Source organism: Taudactylus pleione, unplaced genomic scaffold (assembly GCF_031769625.1).
Source record: "Taudactylus pleione unplaced genomic scaffold, aTauple2 ptg000740l, whole genome shotgun sequence".
NCBI classification, from domain to species: Eukaryota; Metazoa; Chordata; class Amphibia; order Anura; family Myobatrachidae; genus Taudactylus; species Taudactylus pleione.
The window spans coordinates 1,018,265-1,041,154 of record NW_028285142.1 but is presented as its reverse complement, the minus strand read 5'-3'; the positions used below and the strand labels follow the sequence as shown (position 1 = coordinate 1,041,154).

Below are 22,890 nucleotides of genomic sequence, written 5' to 3'. Positions count from 1 at the left end.
GACACCAAACGCCAGGGCGCCCTGAGCCCGGGACACCAAACGCCAGGGCGCCCTGAGCCCGGGACACCAAGCGTCACACACAGACACACACAGCGGAGTCAGCCATTTTATTTGCTAAAACAATATTCATTAGATTGTAGTCTATCTATTGACTAGGACCTAGGTGACATGACAGAAACATTGTGTGAGGAACAGAGTCATCCATTTTGTGGGGATGAACCAATATTCAAAATACAGCCAAGGCTTCATATCCCCATCAGCCCCTGATCAGGTTGCAGCCTATGGCGGCAGATTTTGGAGGAATTCTTACTATTTCCATCAAGCATTGTTTCTGGAGGTCCCATAAGAGTAGGCACATCAGCCTGTTATTTGGGTGTGTCCAAAGACAAGGACCTGGGAATGCACCTTCCAATGCACTGATGGACAGGAGATGCACTTGTACTAACTGAATGCATGCTGGTCTCTGTGGTTCACAAATGTAGCTGACTCTGCAACACTGCAAATAACTCCATGTACATATAATAAACAGGGTAAGTAAGGTAAAGGCGTGTTCCCCTGACCGATCATCTCCTGCTGGGTGGTCTGCAGGGACACGGAGATGGTGTTAGAGCAGCGATCAGACAGGTTCCTGCCCAGCCCCTCCTCTATGTGGCGATGTAGCTCCTGGTGGGACAGAACAGGGATTACTAGGAGAGCGCACAGGAATTCTGGACACGTTCTTACACATTCTTCAGGGTTCTCACATTTTTATAGACTTTAAGGACAACTTGCGAAGGATGAAAATCCAACTGGAACTCATCCACCAGTACGGAGAGACGCCGGATTTCCTCCGCCATGGCGGTAGACACCTGTAATAACCACACAGATAGGCGGCACGTTAGCTGGCAGGGGCTACGGGAGATACTACAGGGATATATGGAGTCAGCAACAACACTAAGCAAATTGTGTTACATCCCTGAGTTCATTAGGAAAGCTCATTGTACCAGAAAGGGTTATTTTATTTCATTTATCTTATAGAGATTAAGGGGGACACATGTAATAGGCTGCGGCTTTGAGACATCGGCGAGTCCCATGCGTTTTAAAGTAGCAGACTTTTAATAGTCAAAATCAACCTGGTTTTGCCTATTAAAAGACTGCTACTATAAAACATCGGGGCAGTCTCGCACGGGACTCGCCGAAGTCTCAAAGCCGCAGCTATTTTACATGTATCCCTAAAGGTTAAACATCGTGCACGTTTAGTCAAATTCAAGTGAAATAAAAAAAAAAAAAAAAAAGTGTAAACCAAGGGCCGCTAGTGAAGGCTAATCACACTTATGGATAAAACAGTGTTTACTGAAGTTTAATTCATCAGCGTTTGCTGGCAAATAAGAGGGATTCCCCACGGGCACCGGGCCGGTACCGATGGTAAATGAGTCAGGATGAAGCCGTATAGTATAAACATAGCAATTCCCCATGGGCACCGGGCCGGTACTGATGGTAAATGAGTCAGGATGCAGCCGTTTGGGCACCGGGCCGGTACTGATGGTAAATGAGTCAGGATGCAGCCGTATAGTATAAACATAGTAATTCCCCATGGGTACCGGGCCGGTACTGATGGTAAATGAGTCAGGATGCAGCCGTATAGTATAAACATAGCAATTCCCCATGGGCACCGGGCCGGTACTGATGGTAAATGAGTCAGGATGCTGCCGTATGGGTACCGGGCCGGTACTGATGGTAAATGAGTCAGGATGCAGCCGTTTGGGCACCGGGCCGGTACTGATGGTAAATGAGTCAGGATGCAGCCGTATAGCAGAAACATAGCAATTCCCCACGGGCACCAGGCCGGTACTGATGGTAAATGAGTCAGGATGCAGCCGTATAGTATAAACATAGCAATTCCCCATGGGTACCAGGCCGGTACTGATGGTAAATGAGTCAGGATGCTGCCGTATAGTATAAACATAGCAATTCCCCATGGGCACCGGGCCGGTACTGATGGTAAATGAGTCAGGATGCTGCCGTATAGTATAAACATAGCAATTCCCCATGGGTACCGGGCCGGTACTGATGGTAAATGAGTCAGGATGCTGCCGAATAGTATAAACCTATCAATTCCCCTCGGGCACCGGTCCGGTACTGATGGTAAATGAGTCAGGTTGATGCCGTATAGTATAAACATAGCAATTCCCCACGGGCACCGGGCCGGTACTGATGGTAAATGAGTCAGGGTGATGCCGTATAGTATAAACATAGCAATTCCCCACGGGCACCGGGCCGGTACTGATGGTAAATGAGTCAGGATGCTGCCGTATAGTATAAACATAGCAATTCCCCACGGGCACCGGGCCGGTACTGATGGTAAATGAGTCAGGATGCAGCTGTTATCCTTAAAACATGGACCGTTAGGGTTTCTTGGGAACCTCTGCACTAAAACCATCTTCATAATCTAGGCTAGGAAACAGCCCCTTCCCTACCTGGCTACTTCCAGCTATTACACCTACAGTATTAGTGCACGATATCCGATGGCCTTAACACTGGCACATTTAGCAGCAATCGGGAGCCAGTCAGGAAAACTACAGACGTCTGATGGACTAATGCTGGCACAGATGGTGCAGTGCAGAGTATACGCAGGGCTCAGTAACATGCATGACTATGTATACCTGCCCAGTACACGGTAACTTCCTGCAGTGCAGAGAGTATACGCAGGGCTCACTAACATGTATGACTATGTATACCTGCCCAGTACACGGTAACTTCCTGCAGTGCAGAGTATGTGCAGGGCTCAGTAACATGCATGACTATGTATACCTGCCCAGTACACGGTAACTTCCTGCAGTGCAGAGTATGTGCAGGGCTCAGTAACATGCATGACTATGTATACCTGCCCAGTACACGGTAACTTCCTGCAGTGCAGAGTATGCGCAGGGCTCAGTAACATGTATGACTATGTATACCTGCCCAGTACACGGTAACTTCCTGCAGTGCAGAGTATCCGCAGGGCTCAGTAACATGTATGACTATGTATACCTGCCCAGTACACGGTAACTTCCTGCAGTGCAGAGTATGTGCAGGGCTCAGTAACATGCATGACTATGTATACCTGACCAGTACACGGTAACTTCCTGCAGTGCAGAGAGTATACGCAGGGCTCAGTAACATGCATGACTATGTATACCTGCCCAGTACACGGTAACTTCCTGCAGTGCAGAGAGTATGTGCAGGGCTCAGTAACATGCATGACTATGTATACCTGCCCAGTACACGGTAACTTCCTGCAGTGCAGAGTATGTGCAGGGCTCAGTAACATGCATGACTATGTATACCTGCCCAGTACACGGTAACTTCCTGCAGTGCAGAGTATGCGCAGGGCTCAGTAACATGTATGACTATGTATACCTGCCCAGTACACGGTAACTTCCTGCAGTGCAGAGTATGTGCAGGGCTCAGTAACATGCATGACTATGTATACCTGCCCAGTACACGGTAACTTCCTGCAGTGCAGAGAGTATACGCAGGGCTCACTAACATGTATGACTATGTATACCTGCCCAGTACACGGTAACTTCCTGCAGTGCAGAGAGTATGTGCAGGGCTCAGTAACATGCATGACTATGTATACCTGCCCAGTACACGGTAACTTCCTGCAGTGCAGAGAGTATGCGCAGGGCTCAGGAACATGCATGACTATGTATACCTGGCCAGTACACGGTAACTTCCTGCAGTGCAGAGAGTATACGCAGGGCTCACTAACATGTATGACTATGTATACCTGCCCAGTACACGGTAACTTCCTGCAGTGCAGAGAGTATGTGCAGGGCTCAGTAACATGTATGACTATGTATACCTGCCCAGTACACGGTAACTTCCTGCAGTGCAGAGAGTATGTGCAGGGCTCAGTAACATGCATGACTATGTATACCTGCCCAGTACACGGTAACTTCCTGCAGTGCAGAGTATGTGCAGGGCTCAGTAACATGTATGACTATGTATACCTGCCCAGTACATGGTAACTTCCTGCAGTGCAGAGAGTATGTGCAGGGCTCAGTAACATGTATGACTATGTATACCTGCCCAGTACACAGTAACTTCCTGCAGTGCAGAGAGTATGCGCAGGGCTCAGTAACATGTATGACTATGTATACCTGCCCAGTACACGGTAACTTCCTGCAGTGCAGAGAGTATGTGCAGGGCTCAGTAACATGCATGACTATGTATACCTGCCCAGTACACGGTAACTTCCTGCAGTGCAGAGAGTATGTGCAGGGCTCAGTAACATGTATGACTATGTATACCTGCCCAGTACACAGTAACTTCCTGCAGTGCAGAGAGTATACGCAGGGCTCAGTAACATGTATGACTATGTATACCTGCCCAGTACACGGTAACTTCCTGCAGTGCAGAGAGTATGTGCAGGGCTCAGTAACATGTATGACTATGTATACCTGCCCAGTACACGGTAACTTCCTACAGTGCAGAGAGTATGCGCTGGGCTCAGTAACATGTATGACTATGTATACCTGCCCAGTACACGGTAACTTCCTGCAGTGCAGAGAGTATGAGCAGGGCTCAGTAACATGCATGACTATGTATACCTGCCCAGTACACGGTAACTTCCTGCAGTGCAGAGAGTATGTGCAGGGCTCAGTAACATGTATGACTATGTATACCTGCCCAGTACACAGTAACTTCCTGCAGTGCAGAGAGTATGCGCAGGGCTCAGTAACATGTATGACTATGTATACCTGCCCAGTATACGGTAACTTCCTGCAGTGCAGAGAGTATGTGCAGGGCTCAGTAACATGCATGACTATGTATACCTGCCCAGTACACGGTAACTTCCTGCAGTGCAGAGAGTATGTGCAGGGCTCAGTAACATGTATGACTATGTATACCTGCCCAGTACACGGTAACTTCCTGCAGTGCAGAGAGTATGTGCAGGGCTCAGTAACATGCATGACTATGTATACCTGCCCAGTACACGGTAACTTCCTGCAGTGCAGAGAGTATGTGCAGGGCTCAGTAACATGTATGACTATGTATACCTGCCCAGTACACAGTAACTTCCTGCAGTGCAGAGAGTATGTGCAGGGCTCAGTAACATGCATGACTATGTATACCTGCCCAGTACACGGTAACTTCCTGCAGTGCAGAGAGTATGCGCTGGGCTCAGTAACATGCATGACTATGTATACCTGCCCAGTACACGGTAACTTCCTGCAGTGCAGAGAGTATGTGCAGGGCTCACTAACATGTATGACTATGTATACCTGCCCAGTACACGGTAACTTCCTGCACTGCAGGGAGTATGCGCAGGGCTCTCTAACATGCATGACAATGTATACCTGCCCAGTACACGGTAACTTCCTGCAGTGCAGAGAGTATGTGCAGGGCTCAGTAACATGTATGACTATGTATACCTGCCCAGTACACGGTAACTTCCTGCAGTGCAGAGAGTATGTGCAGGGCTCAGTAACATGTATGACTATGTATACCTGCCCAGTACACGGTAACTTCCTGCAGTGCAGAGAGTATGAGCAGGGCTCAGTAACATGTATGACTATGTATACCTGCCCAGTACACGGTAACTTCCTGCAGTGCAGAGAGTATGCGCGGGGCTCAGTAACATGCATGACTATGTATACCTGCCCAGTACACGGTACCTTCCTGCAGTGCAGAGAGTATGAGCAGGGCTCACTAACATGTATGACTATGTATACCTGCCCAGTACACGGTAACTTCCTGCAGTGCAGAGAGTATGCGCAGGGCTCAGTAACATGCATGACTATGTATACCTGCCCAGTACACGGTAACTTCCTGCAGTGCAGAGTATACGCAGGGCTCAGTAACATGTATGACTATGTATACCTGCCCAGTACACGGTAACTTCCTGCAGTGCAGAGAGTATGTGCAGGAATCAGTAACAAGTATGACTAAGTATACCTGCCCAGTACACGGTAACTTCCTGCACTGCAGGGAGTATGCGCAGGGCTCACTAACATGTATGACTATGTATACCTGCCCAGTACACGGTAACTTCCTGCAGTGCAGAGAGTATGTGCAGGGCTCAGTAACATGTATGACTATGTACACCTGCCCAGTACACAGTAACTTCCTGCAGTGCAGAGAATATGAGCAGGGCTCAGTAACATGCATGACTATGTATACCTGCCCAGTACACGGTAACTTCCTGCAGTGCAGAGAGTATGTGCAGGGCTCAGTAACATGTATGACTATGTATACCTGCCCAGTACACGGTAACTTCCTGCAGTGCAGAGAGTATGAGCAGGGCTCACTAACATGTATGACTATGTATACCTGCCCAGTACACGGTAACTTCCTGCAGTGCAGAGAGTATGAGCAGGGCTCAGTAACATGCATGACTATGTATACCTGCCCAGTACACGGTAACTTCCTGCAGTGCAGAGAGTATGTGCAGGGCTCAGTAACATGTATGACTATGTATACCTGCCCAGTACACGGTAACTTCCTGCAGTGCAGAGAGTATGAGCAGGGCTCACTAACATGTATGACTATGTATACCTGCCCAGTACACGGTAACTTCCTGCAGTGCAGAGTGTATGTGCAGGGCTCAGTAACATGTATGACTATGTACACCTGCCCAGTACACAGTAACTTCCTGCAGTGCAGAGAATATGAGCAGGGCTCAGTAACATGTATGACTATGTATACCTGCCCAGTACACGGTAACTTCCTGCAGTGCAGAGAGTATGTGCAGGAATCAGTAACAAGTATGACTAAGTATACCTGCCCAGTACACGGTAACTTCCTGCAGTGCAGAGAGTATACGCAGGGCTCAGTAACATGCATGACTATGTATACCTTCCCAGTACACGGTAACTTCCTGCAGTGCAGAGTATGTGCAGGGCTCAGTAACATGTATGACTATGTATACCTGCCCAGTACACAGTAACTTCCTGCAGTGCAGAGTATGTGCAGGGCTCAGTAACATGCATGACTATGTATACCTGCCCAGTACACGGTAACTTCCTGCAGTGCAGAGAGTATACGCAGGGCTCACTAACATGTATGGCTATGTATACCTGCCCAGTACACAGTAACTTCCTGCAGTGCAGAGAGTATGCGCAGGGCTCACTAACATGTATGACTATGTATACCTGCCCAGTACACAGTAACTTCCTGCAGTGCAGAGAGTATGCGCAGGGCTCACTAACATGTATGACTATGTATACCTGCCCAGTACACGGTAACTTCCTGCAGTGCAGAGAGTATGTGCAGGGCTCAGTAACATGCATGACTATGTATACCTGCCCAGTACACGGTAACTTCCTGCACTGCAGGGAGTATGCGCAGGGCTCACTAACATGTATGACTATGTATACCTGCCCAGTACACGGTAACTTCCTGCAGTGCAGAGAGTATGTGCAGGGCTCAGTAACATGCATGACTATGTATACCTGCCCAGTACACGGTAACTTCCTGCAGTGCAGAGAGTATGTGCAGGGCTCAGTAACATGCATGACTATGTATACCTGCCCAGTACACGGTAACTTCCTGCAGTGCAGAGAGTATGAGCAGGGCTCACTAACATGTATGACTATGTATACCTGCCCAGTACACGGTAACTTCCTGCACTGCAGGGAGTATGCGCAGGGCTCACTAACATGTATGACTATGTATACCTGCCCAGTACACGGTAACTTCCTGCAGTGCAGAGAGTATGTGCAGGGCTCAGTAACATGTATGACTATGTACACCTGCCCAGTACACAGTAACTTCCTGCAGTGCAGAGAATATGAGCAGGGCTCAGTAACATGCATGACTATGTATACCTGCCCAGTACACGGTAACTTCCTGCAGTGCAGAGAGTATGTGCAGGGCTCAGTAACATGTATGACTATGTATACCTGCCCAGTACACGGTAACTTCCTGCAGTGCAGAGAGTATGAGCAGGGCTCACTAACATGTATGACTATGTATACCTGCCCAGTACACGGTAACTTCCTGCAGTGCAGAGTGTATGTGCAGGGCTCAGTAACATGTATGACTATGTACACCTGCCCAGTACACAGTAACTTCCTGCAGTGCAGAGAATATGAGCAGGGCACAGTAACATGTATGACTATGTATACCTGCCCAGTACACGGTAACTTCCTGCAGTGCAGAGAGTATGTGCAGGGCTCAGTAACATGCATGACTATGTATACCTGCCCAGTACACGGTAACTTCCTGCAGTGCAGATAGTATGTGCAGGACTCAGTAACATGCATGACTATGTATACCTGCCCAGTACACGGTAACTTCCTGCAGTGCAGAGAGTATGTGCAGGGCTCAGTAACATGTATGACTATGTATACCTGCCCAGTACACGGTAACTTCCTGCAGTGCAGAGAGTATGAGCAGGGCTCACTAACATGTATGACTATGTATACCTGCCCAGTACACGGTAACTTCCTGCAGTGCAGAGAGTATGTGCAGGGCTCAGTAACATGTATGACTATGTATACCTGCCCAGTACACAGTAACTTCCTGCAGTGCAGAGAGTATGAGCAGGGCTCACTAACATGTATGACTATGTATACCTGCCCAGTACACGGTAACTTCCTGCAGTGCAGAGAGTATGCGCTGGGCTCAGTAACATGCATGACTATGTATACCTGCCCAGTACACGGTACCTTCCTGCAGTGCAGAGAGTATGAGCAGGGCTCAGTAACATGTATGACTATGTATACCTGCCCAGTACACGGTAACTTCCTGCAGTGCAGAGAGTATGAGCAGGGATCACTAACATGCATGACTATGTATACCTGCCCAGTACACGGTAACTTCCTGCAGTGCAGAGAGTATGAGCAGGGATCACTAACATGCATGACTATGTATACCTGCCCAGTACACGGTAACTTCCTGCAGTGCAGAGAGTATGTGCAGGGCTCTCTAACATGCATGACTATGTATACCTGCCCAGTACACGGTAACTTCCTGCAGTGCAGAGAGTATGTGCAGGGCTCAGTAACATGCATGACTATGTATACCTGCCCAGTACACGGTAACTTCCTGCAGTGCAGAGAGTATGTGCTGGGCTCAGTAACATGTATGACTATGTATACCTGCCCAGTACACGGTAACTTCCTGCAGTGCAGAGAGTATGTGCAGGGCACAGTAACATGTATGACTATGTATACCTGCCCAGTACACGGTAACTTCCTGCAGTGCAGAGAATATGAGCAGGGCTCAGTAACATGCATGACTATGTATACCTGCCCAGTACACGGTAACTTCCTGCAGTGCAGAGAGTATGTGCAGGGCACAGTAACTTCCTGCAGTGCAGAGAGTATGTGCAGGGCACAGTAACGTGTATGACTATGTATACCTGCCCAGTACACGGTAACTTCCTGCAGTGCAGAGAATATGAGCAGGGCATAGTAACATGTATGACTATGTATACCTGCCCAGTACACGGTAACTTCCTGCAGTGCAGATAGTATGTGCAGGGCTCAGTAACATGCATGACTATGTATACCTGCCGAGTACACGGTAACTTCCTGCAGTGCAGAGAGTATGCGCAGGGCTCAGTAACATGCATGACTATGTATACCTGCCCAGTACACAGTAACTTCCTGCAGTGCAGAGAGTATGAGCAGGGATCACTAACATGCATGACTATGTATACCTGCCCAGTACACGGTAACTTCCTGCAGTGCAGAGAGTATACGCAGGGCTCAGTAACATGCATGACTATGTATACCTGCCCAGTACACGGTAACTTCCTGCAGTGCAGAGAGTATGTGCAGGGCTCAGTAACATGTATGACTATGTATACCTGCCCAGTACACGGTAACTTCCTGCAGTGCAGAGAGTATGTGCAGGGCACAGTAACATGTATGACTATGTATACCTGCCCAGTACACGGTTACTTCCTGCAGTGCAGAGAGTATGTGCAGGGCACAGTAACATGTATGACTATGTATACCTGCCCAGTACACGGTAACTTCCTGCAGTGCAGAGAATATGAGCAGGGCTCACTAACATGTATGACTATGTATACCTGCCCAGTACACGGTAACTTCCTGCAGTGCAGAGAGTATACGCAGGGCTCACTAACATGTATGACTATGTACACCTGCCCAGTACACGGTAACTTCCTGCAGTGCAGAGTATGTGCAGGGCTCAGTAACATGCATGACTATGTATACCTGCCCAGTACACGGTAACTTCCTGCAGTGCAGAGAGTATGTGCAGGGCACAGTAACATGTATGACTATGTATACCTGCCCAGTACACGGTAACTTCCTGCAGTGCAGAGAGTATGTGCAGGGCTCTCTAACATGCATGACTATGTATACCTGCCCAGTACACGGTAACTTCCTGCAGTGCAGATAGTATGCGCAGGGCTCAGTAACATGCATGACTATGTATACCTGCCCAGTACACGGTAACTTCCTGCAGTGCAGAGAGTATGCGCAGGGCTCAGTAACATGCATGACTATGTATACCTGCCCAGTACACGGTAACTTCCTGCAGTGCAGAGAATATGAGCAGGGCACAGTAACATGTATGACTATGTATACCTGCCCAGTACACGGTAACTTCCTGCAGATCCTGGTATAATGGTGCATACAGGAATAGCCATACAGTAACTGCAGCACACGTTTAGGTTACATACCATCTGTGCTGATATCGGTTTGATGTGTACGTGACGGCGCGACTACCATGCACGGGAAACAGACCCAGGGCCCCCTCCTTACCTGTCGTTCCACCTCGTCTGTGATCTGTTTGATTTTCAGCTTGTAGTCTTCGGTCAGTAGCTCCAGTTGTTTCTCGATGAACTCCAGGCGGTCCTTGTACTCCTCTCGCTTCTCCAGGCAATAAACTCTGCAAACACATAAAGTGAACACGTTATATTTCGTGACAGCGCTGATCCAATATGAAGTGAGGAGCGGCCCCCTTTGGAGCATCCACTCACCTCTGTTCCTGTGCGGCCACGTGCAGAGACTCCATTATTTGACGCAAGACATCCGCTATGTGCTTGGCTCTCATCGTATGCTGCTCAAACTTGGTTTTTACAGCCGACTGCGAGATGCACTCCTGACGGGATAAAGCAAACAGGGCGATCGTTACAGTGTCAGCACCCAGCTACTTGGATCTATAACCATCTAGCGCGTCACAGCTTACCTCAAACCGCCTCTCAAAGTTCTGAAACTCAAACATTCGCACTTGGAAACCTTCAGCCAGCGCTCCACCTACAATCAATCAGTGGTTTTATGTAACAGGTGAAATACAATGACAGAGAGGCGTGAGAGAGAGAGGCGCGAGAGAGAGAGAGAGGCGCGAGAGAGAGAGAGAGGCGCGAGAGAGAGAGAGAGGCGCGCGAGAGAGAGAGAGGCGCGAGAGAGAGAGGCGCGAGAGAGAGAGAGAGGCGCGAGAGAGAGAGAGAGGCGCGAGAGAGAGAGAGAGGCGCGACGCGAGAGAGGCGCGAGAGGGAGGGAGGCGAGAGGGAGGGAGGCGAGAGGGAGGGAGGCGAGAGGGAGGGAGGGAGGCGAGAGGGAGGGAGGGAGGCGAGAGGGAGGGAGGGAGGCGAGAGAGAGAGAGGGAGGCGAGAGAGAGAGAGAGAGAGACGAGAGAGAGAGGGAGAGAGACGAGAGAGAGAGGGAGACGAGAGAGAGAGGGAGAGAGACGAGAGAGAGAGGGAGAGAGACGAGAGAGAGAGGGAGAGAGACGAGAGGGAGAGAGACGAGAGAGAGAGGGAGAGAGACGAGAGAGAGAGGGAGAGAGACGAGAGAGAGAGACGAGAGAGAGAGGGAGAGAGACGAGAGAGGGAGAGAGACGAGAGAGGGAGAGAGACGAGAGAGGGAGAGAGACGAGAGAGGGAGAGACGAGAGAGGGAGAGACGAGAGAGGGAGAGACGAGAGAGAGGGAGAGAGGCGAGAGAGCGAGGGAGAGAGGCGAGAGAGCGAAGGAGGCGAGAGAGCGATGGAGGCGAGAGAGCGATGGAGGCGAGAGAGCGATGGAGGCGAGAGAGCGATGGAGGCGAGAGAGCGATGGAGGCGAGAGAGCGAGGGAGGCGAGAGAGCGAGGGAGGCGAGAGAGCGAGGGAGGCGAGAGAGCGAGGGAGGCGAGGGAGGCGAGAGAGCGAGGGAGGCGAGAGAGCGAGGGAGGCGAGAGAGATAGATAGATATATATATACATATCTCACACACATACATATAAAGTCACTGCTGGTGGCACTTGAAGAAGCGCGCAGTAGTGAATTTGGGATGGGGATGATCGGCCAGCTATGTACTATTCCCTGGATGCGATATACAACACAATACCTCCTTCTGGCATTCCTTGAGCTTTCTGTATCCTGGCGTTTAAAACCTCCTTGGCCGACACAAAGAATATGCGATCTCCGGCCTGAGTTCGGTCCAGCACTCCGAGCTCATCCACCAAGAAGCTGGTACATCGTTCCATGTGCTGGTGTCTCACCTACAGAGAGAGCTGGGTTACTGTCACTAGTAATAGAAGAGTCTGAACGAGAGCTAACACCTCTACACCTGACCTCAGACCAAACAGAGGATGGGGCAAATAAATTGGGCAAATAAATTATCCTCACAAATAGGAAAAATACAAAAGTGATCTCATCAAATTCACAAAAGCAAAGAGGAGCAAAGTGGATTTAGATTACGAACAACAGAGGGGTATATTCGTGGCTAACTGGAGCAGCTCCACAACGGGCTAGAAGGCCACAATACAGGAGAAAACGTCATCGTAGACAAGGGGATGATTTCGGAGGCTCTGCTACTTCATTCAGTGAGAGTGACTCCCAGACACAAGGTCCAAATACATACTCCGGTAACCCCCTATAGGAGTCCGCACCAGAGCCCACGGAGGGGGGGGGGGGGGGGGGGCAAAACACGCGGCACAGGAAGAGGAACCAAGAAACCCCCGTTACAGCGCAAAACTTAACCTTCAACTTATCAAATCAAACATTAGCTAAGGAAGAAAATCAAGTCCTCCAGCGGAGATTCTCATTTGTACCAACTGCACAATTGAACCACTTTCTGTGGCGAGCCGTGTTATACAAACTTAATAGAACTTTAAAACTCAAAGAATTGTTTGCAAACACTGACAGACAAACTTCTACAGGGGAAATCCCCCCACAATTGGCAGCGATCCAACCGAGATCTACATTTCACCCACCCAGTACTAATCCCTCGATCAAGACATTTACGAGACTTTTGGATCAGAGTATATCCCGACATCCAGATAAGGTAACACCGTAATATTGGAATATGGGTAAGGAAGAGCGTTTAGCTCTAAAGAATATCAGCTCATACGAGGATATAATTATAAGACAAGCTGATAAGGGTGGCTCCACAGTCATCCAGAACTTGGAATATTACCGGATGGAAATCTATAACCAACTCTCTAAAAAGGTGCCTAAACACTTGGCGATTTTTTACATGATTTGCCAGATTCCGACGAATCGTGACGACAAATACTGTAAAATATGGCCAAATCGTGAGTTTCCATTCACGATGCCGATGTGCGTATCCACTGGTCGTACATCGCATCTTCAGACCTGCCATGCTGTAGGGCAGATTTGCCAATCAGGGACACAATGCACTGGAATAGTTAGGAGGCACGATTGCACAGGAATAGTTAGGAGGCCCGATTGCACAGGAATAGTTAGGAGGCCCGATTGCACAGGAATAGTTAGGAGGCCCGGTGCACTGGAATAGTTAGGAGGCCCGGTGCACTGGAATAGTTAGGAGGCCCGATGCACTGGAATAGTTAGGAGGCCCGATGCACTGGAATAGTTAGGAGGCCCGATGCACTGGAATAGTTAGGAGGCCCGATGCACTGGAATAGTTAGGAGGCCCGATGCACTGGAATAGTTAGGAGGCCCGATGCACTGGAATAGTTAGGAGGCCCGATGCACTGGAATAGTTAGGAGGCCCGATGCACTGGAATAGTTAGGAGGCACTATGCACTGGAATAGTTAGGAGGCACTATGCACTGGAATAGTTAGGAGGCCCGATGCACTGGAATAGTTAGGAGGCCCGATGCACTGGAATAGTTAGGAGGCCCGATGCACTGGAATAGTTAGGAGGCACGATGCACTGAAATAGTTAGGAGGCCCGATGCACTGGAATAGTTAGGAGGCCCGATGCACTGGAATAGTTAGGAGGCCCGATGCACTGGAATAGTTAGGAGGCACTATGCACTGGAATAGTTAGGAGGCACGATGCACTGGAATAGTTAGGAGGCACGATGCACTGGAATAGTTTGGAGGCACGATAGATCGTTTGTCACATTGGACAGTTTTTAACCCCAAATCGTGCCCACGACTGCCGGGGAGCTTCTGGGGAGAGTTCAAGGGGAAATCGGACAAGATGTCGGATCGTGAGCACATCGCCAAGTGTGTAGGCACCTTAATACTACTACATACAGAGCTCTTATATTTGATCCAACGTTACAGTTCAAGAAAGAACTTGATACATTATTGAAACAAGCATGCGAAGAATAAATGATCACCTAGCAAGTGAGGAAAAGTCTGGAAGTAGCCTATCCTATAAGACCGATGTTATATACTGTCCCTAAGATCCAAAAAACACCCCACTAAACCTCCGGGTCGGCCGATAATATCGGCTAGAGGTTCATTATTTCAGCCAATTTTCCTCTAACTGGACGCCTACCTTCAGCCTTGCGTCCAAACGAAGCCGATGTATTTAAAGGACACAAATGCATTGCTAACATCATTGCGGACATTAACCAACATTCCGCATGATAGCCTTTTATGTTCTGATGACGTGTGTAATTTATACAACTGTGGGGGTCATTCAGACCCGCTCGCGAGCAAAGTTCGCTAGCAAGCGGGTCGATGTTGTGAGAATGCGCATGACGAAGGGAGCTCCTTCGTGCGCATGCGCGAGACCCGGCGAGCGACAAGAAATACGTCGCTCGGGGTCTCGCACCAAAGGGGGCGTGCTGTCGATGGTGACTGACAGCACGCCCCCTTTGGTGGGCGTGCCGGGGGCGTGGCGGTCAGACGGGAACGCCTACCGTCTGAGTCCGGCCCCACTGACATCAGTAATGATGTCAGTGGGAGTGACTTTGGCTCTGATAGAGCCAAAATCACTCCTGGGCTTGCGGCAGCGAGACCCTACCGCAGGGTCTCGTCGCAAGCCCGATGGTCGCGATGGTCTTGACCATCGCGACCATCACCATGGACGCTCGCATAAGCTGTGGGTGGTAACCCACAGCTATGCGAGCGTCCATAAGGCCGCTCTACATTTAAATAGGACGGCCCTGATTCAGAGCGAGCGTTCTGCTCAGAGCGTTCAGCTCTGAATCAGAGCCTGTATCCCCCACACAACAGGGTTATACGCCACATAATGCTACTGACCAACAATCCGTACTGCACAGACCCTAACCTTGAGTTAGTCACTGTTATGTGAATTAGTTCAAACACAGAACTATTTATTTTTTGATGGAGGCTTCTACTTGCTAACCTCTGGTTCTGCGATGGGGTCCAATGTGGCCCCATCGTACACAAATGCATTCATGTTTGCAGTAGGACAGGATGTATTTTTTTTCAAATAGTCAGATAGCTAAAAACATCTAAACGTATTAACGCTAAATAGATGACATATTAATTGTGTGGAGTGGTAAACAGGCTGAATTTAGCACACTAATTGATGGCCACAATAATACCAATAGCCCGGTAAAATGTACCTATCAAAAAGATCCAATGAATGTGAATTTCCTTGATGTAGCTATAAATCTTAAAAAAGGCACTTTTACTACATCCCTTTATACAAAACCTACCGCTAGAAACAAATCTGCTTCACGCAATGAGCGCACATCCTGAACCTTTCAAGGCAGGACTGCCATACTCACAGTTCCTACGTATCCTGCGAATTTCTAGCCACAGGGAGTCTCCGGTCAAACAAATTGACGATCTCACACATAAGTTTTTACAGAGAGGGTATAAGAGGGAGAACCTCATTAAACAAAAGGAAAAAACGTTGACCATTCCACCCGATAAGATACTTACCTTTAAGACCCATAAAAACCAACTTGAAAAATTAACATGGGTGAGCTCATTTAATCATATGAGTAGGCACATTAATAAATCTGCAGAAAAATTATGGCATACAGTGTCGACAGATCCCGAGTTGAAAACTCTTAAACAGAAATCTCTGATCCCCTGATATCGCAGGGTTATAAACATCAAAGATCAAGTGGTACACACCGACATAACTAATATGGACAAACAAAATAAAAATTCTAATAGGACAGCTAGAACGGGTTGTTTTAAATGTCCTAATTGTTTGACATGCCGTTATTTACAGGAGGGTAGTCTTTTCTACCACCCTTTCTCAAGAGAAAAATGTAAAATACGCCATCACCTTACATGTACAAGTAGGTATGTCGTTTATATAATAACATGTGCCCCACAGTATGTTGGCAAAACGGAGCGCCAATTCAAAGAGCACATGGCGCTCCATCGCTCAGCGATAAGATTGGTTATAATAACTAAGGGAACCAGTGAACAGCCAGTGGCACGTCATTTTGCCCAGGCAAAAACCAACCTATCCACACTGAAGAACGGTATCATTGATCAGGCTCCGATGCGCACTAGAGGAGGAGACGGGTAGATCGTTACTCCAATTAGAAGCAAAATGGACTGACAAACTCGGCGCATTCGCTCCCCAAGGTTTCAATGAGACGCTTGGTTTACATTGCTTCCTATAATATATCTTCAGTATGATTTTCTAGTTATAAATTAATAGTTTGTCCTATTTTTTTTTATAAACGTGTATATTATGCCTTTATGCTTACCTGTATTCTACGTATTGTTTTACACAACAGATCCATTGATGTGATTACATACTATTTACCCTTTTACTTCAGACTGTTGTGACAATAACTAGAATATGTGATTTATTCTTCAGGCAGCATACCCGTAACTGTAACAGGAGTTCTTTTTCTTTATTACCAAAGATTTATTGTTTGTTTATCAGTACACACCATGGGGTTACTTAGCAACGGGGAGCACACTTCCGACGTCACTCCTCAGCGACGTCCACAATCACCGGATGCAGGGCAGCGGCGGTCAGCAAGCATGGTGAGAGGGTATATAGGTGTTTTGTAACTGTATTTTTGGAATGCTGTTTTCCTGATGAAGGCGCAATAAAGCGCTGAAACGTTGAAATGAATTAAACGCTATTGTGATTATTTACCTACAAACCAGAGTGCCGCCAACCAAACATTTTATTATATATATATATATATATATATATATACATATACACATACACATACACAGGTTGAGTCTCCCATATCCAAAATGCTTGGGACAAGGGGTATTTTGGATAACGGAATATTCCGTATTCTGGAATAATTGCATATCATAATGAAATATATTGGGAATGGGACCCTAATATACACACAGAATGCATATATGTGTTACATGCACCTTATACACACAGCCTGCAGCTCATTTTATACACTATATTCAATAATTTTGTGGCTCAAACAAAGTTTGTGTACAGAAATTAAATTCATTTATATTTCTTATACACACAGCCTGAAGTTAATTTTAAACAATATTTTTAATAATTTGTGCCTTAGACAAAGTTTGTGTACATTGAACCATCAAAAATCAAAGGTTTCATTATCTCAGTCATGCCCAAAAATATTCCGTATTTCGGAATATTTGGATATGGGAGACTCAACCTGTATATATATATATTATCCAAAGGGGAGTCTATCAAGAAATGCCAATAAGGATAAAAAACTAGAAAAATGCGGTGCACTCACCAGTCGTCAGGAATAGATTCCTTTATTAAATATACATCATAGCAGGACTACAGCATTCCTGTTACTCGCGATGGAGCAAGAACACAGAAATCCCGCGCATGGAACCCCAAAATGGCAGCGACGCCGGAAACGCCGTACACTAGGTAAAAATATTGGATCGGGACACCCTGGGAACATCCTCCTGATGGAGTCCAGCTAGAGACGTGTTAGCGTAAGTGATGAAACGCGTTGGGGACAGGTGTGACAGCCACACTCTGGACGTTTCTGCCGATTACAGATAAGCACTTTCTGAAAAGTCATTTTATGTATATGTGGTGTATGTTAATAAATGTTTTATTACTACTACACTATGAGTGAATACATTTCCTTTATATGCATGTGATCATTGGATGAACGGACTACCACACACCCAGAAGGGAAGTGGAGGCAAGGGATATTCTCTGGTTATCATTCCTTCCAAGATCTTTGGACAAAGTAAAATCATTACGTGCATGATTTTACATTTTTTGTGGTACGCATACTAATTACCCTTCATATGAATTTAATTCTATTTGATTTAATTTAAATAATACGCTATGAGGCGCTTGTTTTTCACCTTTTCACATATATCCCATAGACTAAAAACCTTAGGGTTTCGCATGTCCCATTAAGACTTCTTAGAAATGATCTGAAATTTCACAAAACCTACTGAATTTCTGCGACTCAAACTTAAAAAAATGAAATTCCGATCATTAAGGCTGACACCTTAATGGACGGGTTGTTTGCGCAATACACCCTGTGGTTAACTGGAGATTCAGCACTCTCAGAGAGTGAGATTGCTGTCACTCACAAAATGGTGGAGCTAGTGATTCAAAGAATTGTGTGGTTATTGGAATACACACAATAATCCATAACCAGCACCGAACCCTTTCTAGCATGGGAGTAATGCCACAGCCAGGAGAACCCTATCACTGGGTTCTCCAGTCAATGCATCACCCCTGATCGCTAGACAGCCCAGGCCGGGGATCCCTGGGGAGCTGGGGACCCCCCTCCCTCAATAAAGGGGTACTCCTCTCCAGGGTGCCAGGCTGATTGTGTAAAATAAAAATAGAAAAGCCTCCCCCACATGCTGGTACTTGGAGAACCACAAGTACCAGCATGGGGGCATTACAGGCCTGCTGGCACCTGTAGTTCACCTAAAAAAAAAAAATATTCAAATAAACAATACACTTTAATATTTCAATAAGTTTATTCTAAAGCATCTCCACCTGGGGGGCGGTGGCCTTTAAACTCTTTTTCTTGGCCACCGCCCAACCAGGGCTCTCGGCGTATTCATCTGGGGGGCCCCTGCCTCCCCAGGGCTTCCGATGTCTTCTTTCTTCAGGAGCTCTTCACGCTCCTTCCCCACCGCCAGCCGAGGGAACGGGGCGATGACGTTGCGAGTCATAATTGGCTTGCAGTGGCCATCTTGAAATTCAAAAATGTCAAATGGCATCGCTGCCAAAAACTCAGCAGAATGGCTGTCAGGGACTGGATCCTCTCGGATCCAGGTCTGCCGCCATGCCTGCTACCTCCGCTGGGTCCCACCGCCAACGCTTGCTACCTCCGCTGGGTCCCGCCACTGCCATGCCCGCTACCTCCACCGGGTCCCGCCGCTGCCATGCCCGCTACCTTCGCCGGGTCCTCGACGCCGCTAATGCCCGCTAGCACCGCTGGGTCACGTCTCTGTTAACGCCAGCCATGTTAGTGCACCCGGGTGATGCCACTGTACACCCCCTGCAGGAAGCACCTACTGAGCATGCGCAGCAAATGGACATTTCCTATCTATATAATGGGGCATTTGTGGGCTAGTAGTTTAAAAACTGTAACTTTCTCAATTACCTGCACCCCAAAAGGCCCTACCCTGGCACAAGATCTACCTAACAAACCCCAAGTTGTCCTCTATCCTGAGTTATGCTTTCCTAAAAATCCCTCATAGACAAAGGCCCATATTCAATTAGAGTCGAAAAGCCGCGATCGACGAAAAACATTCACCGATGTGATGTTTTTACAACTTTCCAAAGTATCGCCCTATTAAATTCCAGGACGTTTTCACATGTGTGAAAACTCCACAGGCAAAAACAGGCAAAAAAGTTTTAAGTAAAAATGTGAGGACTTAGTTCAGAACCCTTGGGGCACGGGGCACAGGGCACCTCCCCCCTCCCCCTTATGACTAATTAGGCAATAAAAAATTATTATATTCACCCTAAAAAGACACGTCATTTTTGGGGCAAAAATTTTAAAAGTGTTTGCAAATGGGCCCAAAGTACTGGGACAGGTATTTGGGGGGCTGTATGGATGGGACAGGTATTTTGGGGGGCTGTATGGATGGGACAGGTATTTTGGGGGGCTGTATGGATGGGACAGGTGTTTGGGGGGCTGTATGGGTGGGACAGGTGTTTTGGGGGGCTCTATGGATGGGACAGGTGTTTTGGGGGGCTCTATGGATGGGACAGGTGTTTTGGGGGGCTCTATGGATGGGACAGGTGTTTTGGGGGGCTCTATGGATGGGACAGGTGTTTTGGGGGCTCTATGGATGGGACAGGTGTTTTTAGGATTGCCGGTGGCTGCAGTAGGTGTATTTTTTTAATTTTTTAAATCTGCACTTTATAGACACATAAATTTACTAGCCTCCATTTACAGGCCGTACACACACACACACACACACACACACACTGCGGGGGGCAGGCCACACACACACACGCACACTGCGGGGGGCAGGCCGCACACACACACTGCGGGGGGCAGGCCGCACACACACACACACTGCGGGGGGCAGGCCGCACACACACACACACACACACACACTGCGGGGGGCAGGCCGCACACACACACACACACTGTGGGAGGCAGGCCGCACACACACACACACTGCGGGGGGCAGGCCGCACACACACACACACTGCGGGGGGCAGGCCGCACACACACACACACTGCGGGGGGCAGGCCGCACACACACACACACTGCGGGGGGCAGGCCGCACACACACACACACTGCGGGGGGCAGGCCGCACACACACACACTGCGGGGGGCAGGCCGCACACACACACACACACTGCGGGGGGCAGGCCGTACACACACACACAGACACTGCGGGGGGCAGGCCGTACACACACACACACACTGCGGGGGGCAGGCCGTACACACACACACACTGCGGGGGGCAGGCCGCACACACACACACACTGCGGGGGGCAGGCCGCACACACACACTGCGGTGGGCAGGCCGCACACACACACACTGCAGGGGGCAGGCCGCACACACACACACACACACACTGCAGGGGGCAGGCCGCGCACACACACACACACACACACACACTGCGGGTGCCGGCTTTTATATTCATCTACAACCTGCCAGTAAAGCGCCTTGTAAATGAAGCCCAACGTCTCCTGGGGAAGCCATTTTGAACCACATGCCCAGCCAGGGTACAGGTGAGAATTATCAGGACACTTCTGGTATTCGGATAAGGATCTGTCTGGAACCTACATGACAAGTATGATGGACACACCGGGCTACTATGAACATTACACACATTGCATGTCTTGTCTGTACATAAACCTGCAGTAGGGTGTGGTATAATAATTACTGGAGACGCTGGCAGGGAGAGCGCTATGAATCACCAATCATTAACAATGTTACATAACTGCCCCCGGAGACTCCATGACAGTACATCCCAGACGCTTCTGCCTCCGTGACTTATCCCAGGACAAAGCAACGCAGGTAAATATATAATACACATGGACGGGTTACCGAACGGCAGTGTGAGCTGAATACTACACGGCCCAGACAGTATAATAATGGTCTTCCATCTAAGGTTTGACAGACAATACTTACTAAGAGCCTCCCCTTTAAAATAAGAGGATAAGGGTCTCTAAAAAACCTAATAAGGGCTTAAAAATGCAAAAATAGAAGAAAAAAAAAATGTATTGGGGGCATTAATTGTACGATGAAATTAAAAAACTGCGCCGGTTTATACACGATCCAAAAATGGTTTAGTACAGGCTGCCGTAATTCTGTGAAATTGTGTCACAGATCCCTGATCACTAATATACAGCGATTATGTGCACTTACACCATCTCCTCCCACAGCTTCGCAGAATTGGGCCTTTTCATTACCATATAGCCGAGGTTAGCAATATACAGTGTGGCAATTAGGTCCAGCCGGGAGACTCCACAACCACGATAGAAGCCCACCAAGTGCTGAGGAACATGATACGAATAATTCTCCTCACCGGCTGGGAAATACCCAACTACATCTGAGCTGTGCGCTCCCGGCTCCTTCCTAACGCAGTGCCCCTAGCACGCGGCTCCGATGTAAGGGGGCTCCGAGGCAGCCCATAATGAGCCCCCCCCCCCGGCTGTAGTAACTGACCACCCCTGCTATAGAGGCTGACTTGCTCACAGCATTTCCGGCACAGTACTATGAGAGAAATCACAATGGCTGCGGCTGAACGCAGAACTAAAGGCAGATTCCTTCGTGCTTCGCCGTAATCTGCAGCTAAATATCAGCATTCTCACTAATACTGCGGAGGGCAGCCATGTTACTCGCGTGCATTCTCGCTCAGATGTGAAGATGTAGCCGCACAGTAAAGTCGGTATAGCGCAAAGCATGGCCGGACGCTGGGCCCTCATTTCCCAGGCATGTACCTGGTGCTTACATAGGGAAAGAGTAACCGCAGGGATTTACCAATAATTTACTTACAATCCCATCTGGACATTTTCTGTCATTTTTCAATTACTGTTCAAAGACACGGAAAGTGAAACATGAGCCCCCAATACCGCGCCACTCTTACCTCATCCATGTATTCCGGCTCTGAGGCGGACGCGTCCCATCGGTTGTTCAAGATGAAGATGTTTGGGCGGGACAGGCGATCGTTCACCTTGTGGAAAAACTGCTTTTCCTGGGATACAAGAGGAGCGTGATATTAGGCTGGGATCATGGAAGGTATAGCGCACGGAGCAATGGGCGCCATTGCCACGAACACTTACCGTCTGCATAAGGGTGGATTCAGAGTTGGCTACCAGCACAAATACATCAGCGTCCAGGCAGAATTTATCTATCCAGCTGTCCAGCTCAGTCGTCACATCGATCCCAGGA

The 22,890-nt window shown here is 48.3% G+C and overlaps 1 protein-coding gene across 3 annotated transcripts in view; it reads right to left on the bottom strand.

The window, feature by feature from the left end:
• Positions 1-22,890, bottom strand: part of MFN2 (mitofusin 2) — a 57,786-nt gene that overhangs the window by 7,437 nt on the left and 27,459 nt on the right. For all 3 annotated transcript variants that reach the window (XM_088457163.1, XM_088457164.1, XM_088457162.1), the window contains 8 exons: positions 22,782-22,890; positions 22,586-22,693; positions 12,273-12,426; positions 11,134-11,201; positions 10,925-11,046; positions 10,707-10,833; positions 744-848; positions 561-663 (listed from right to left, as the gene is read on the bottom strand). In XM_088457163.1, coding sequence (XP_088313289.1) covers positions 561-663; positions 744-848; positions 10,707-10,833; positions 10,925-11,046; positions 11,134-11,201; positions 12,273-12,426; positions 22,586-22,693; positions 22,782-22,890 — 896 coding nt within the window. The remainder of the gene's footprint in view (positions 1-560; positions 664-743; positions 849-10,706; positions 10,834-10,924; positions 11,047-11,133; positions 11,202-12,272; positions 12,427-22,585; positions 22,694-22,781) is intronic.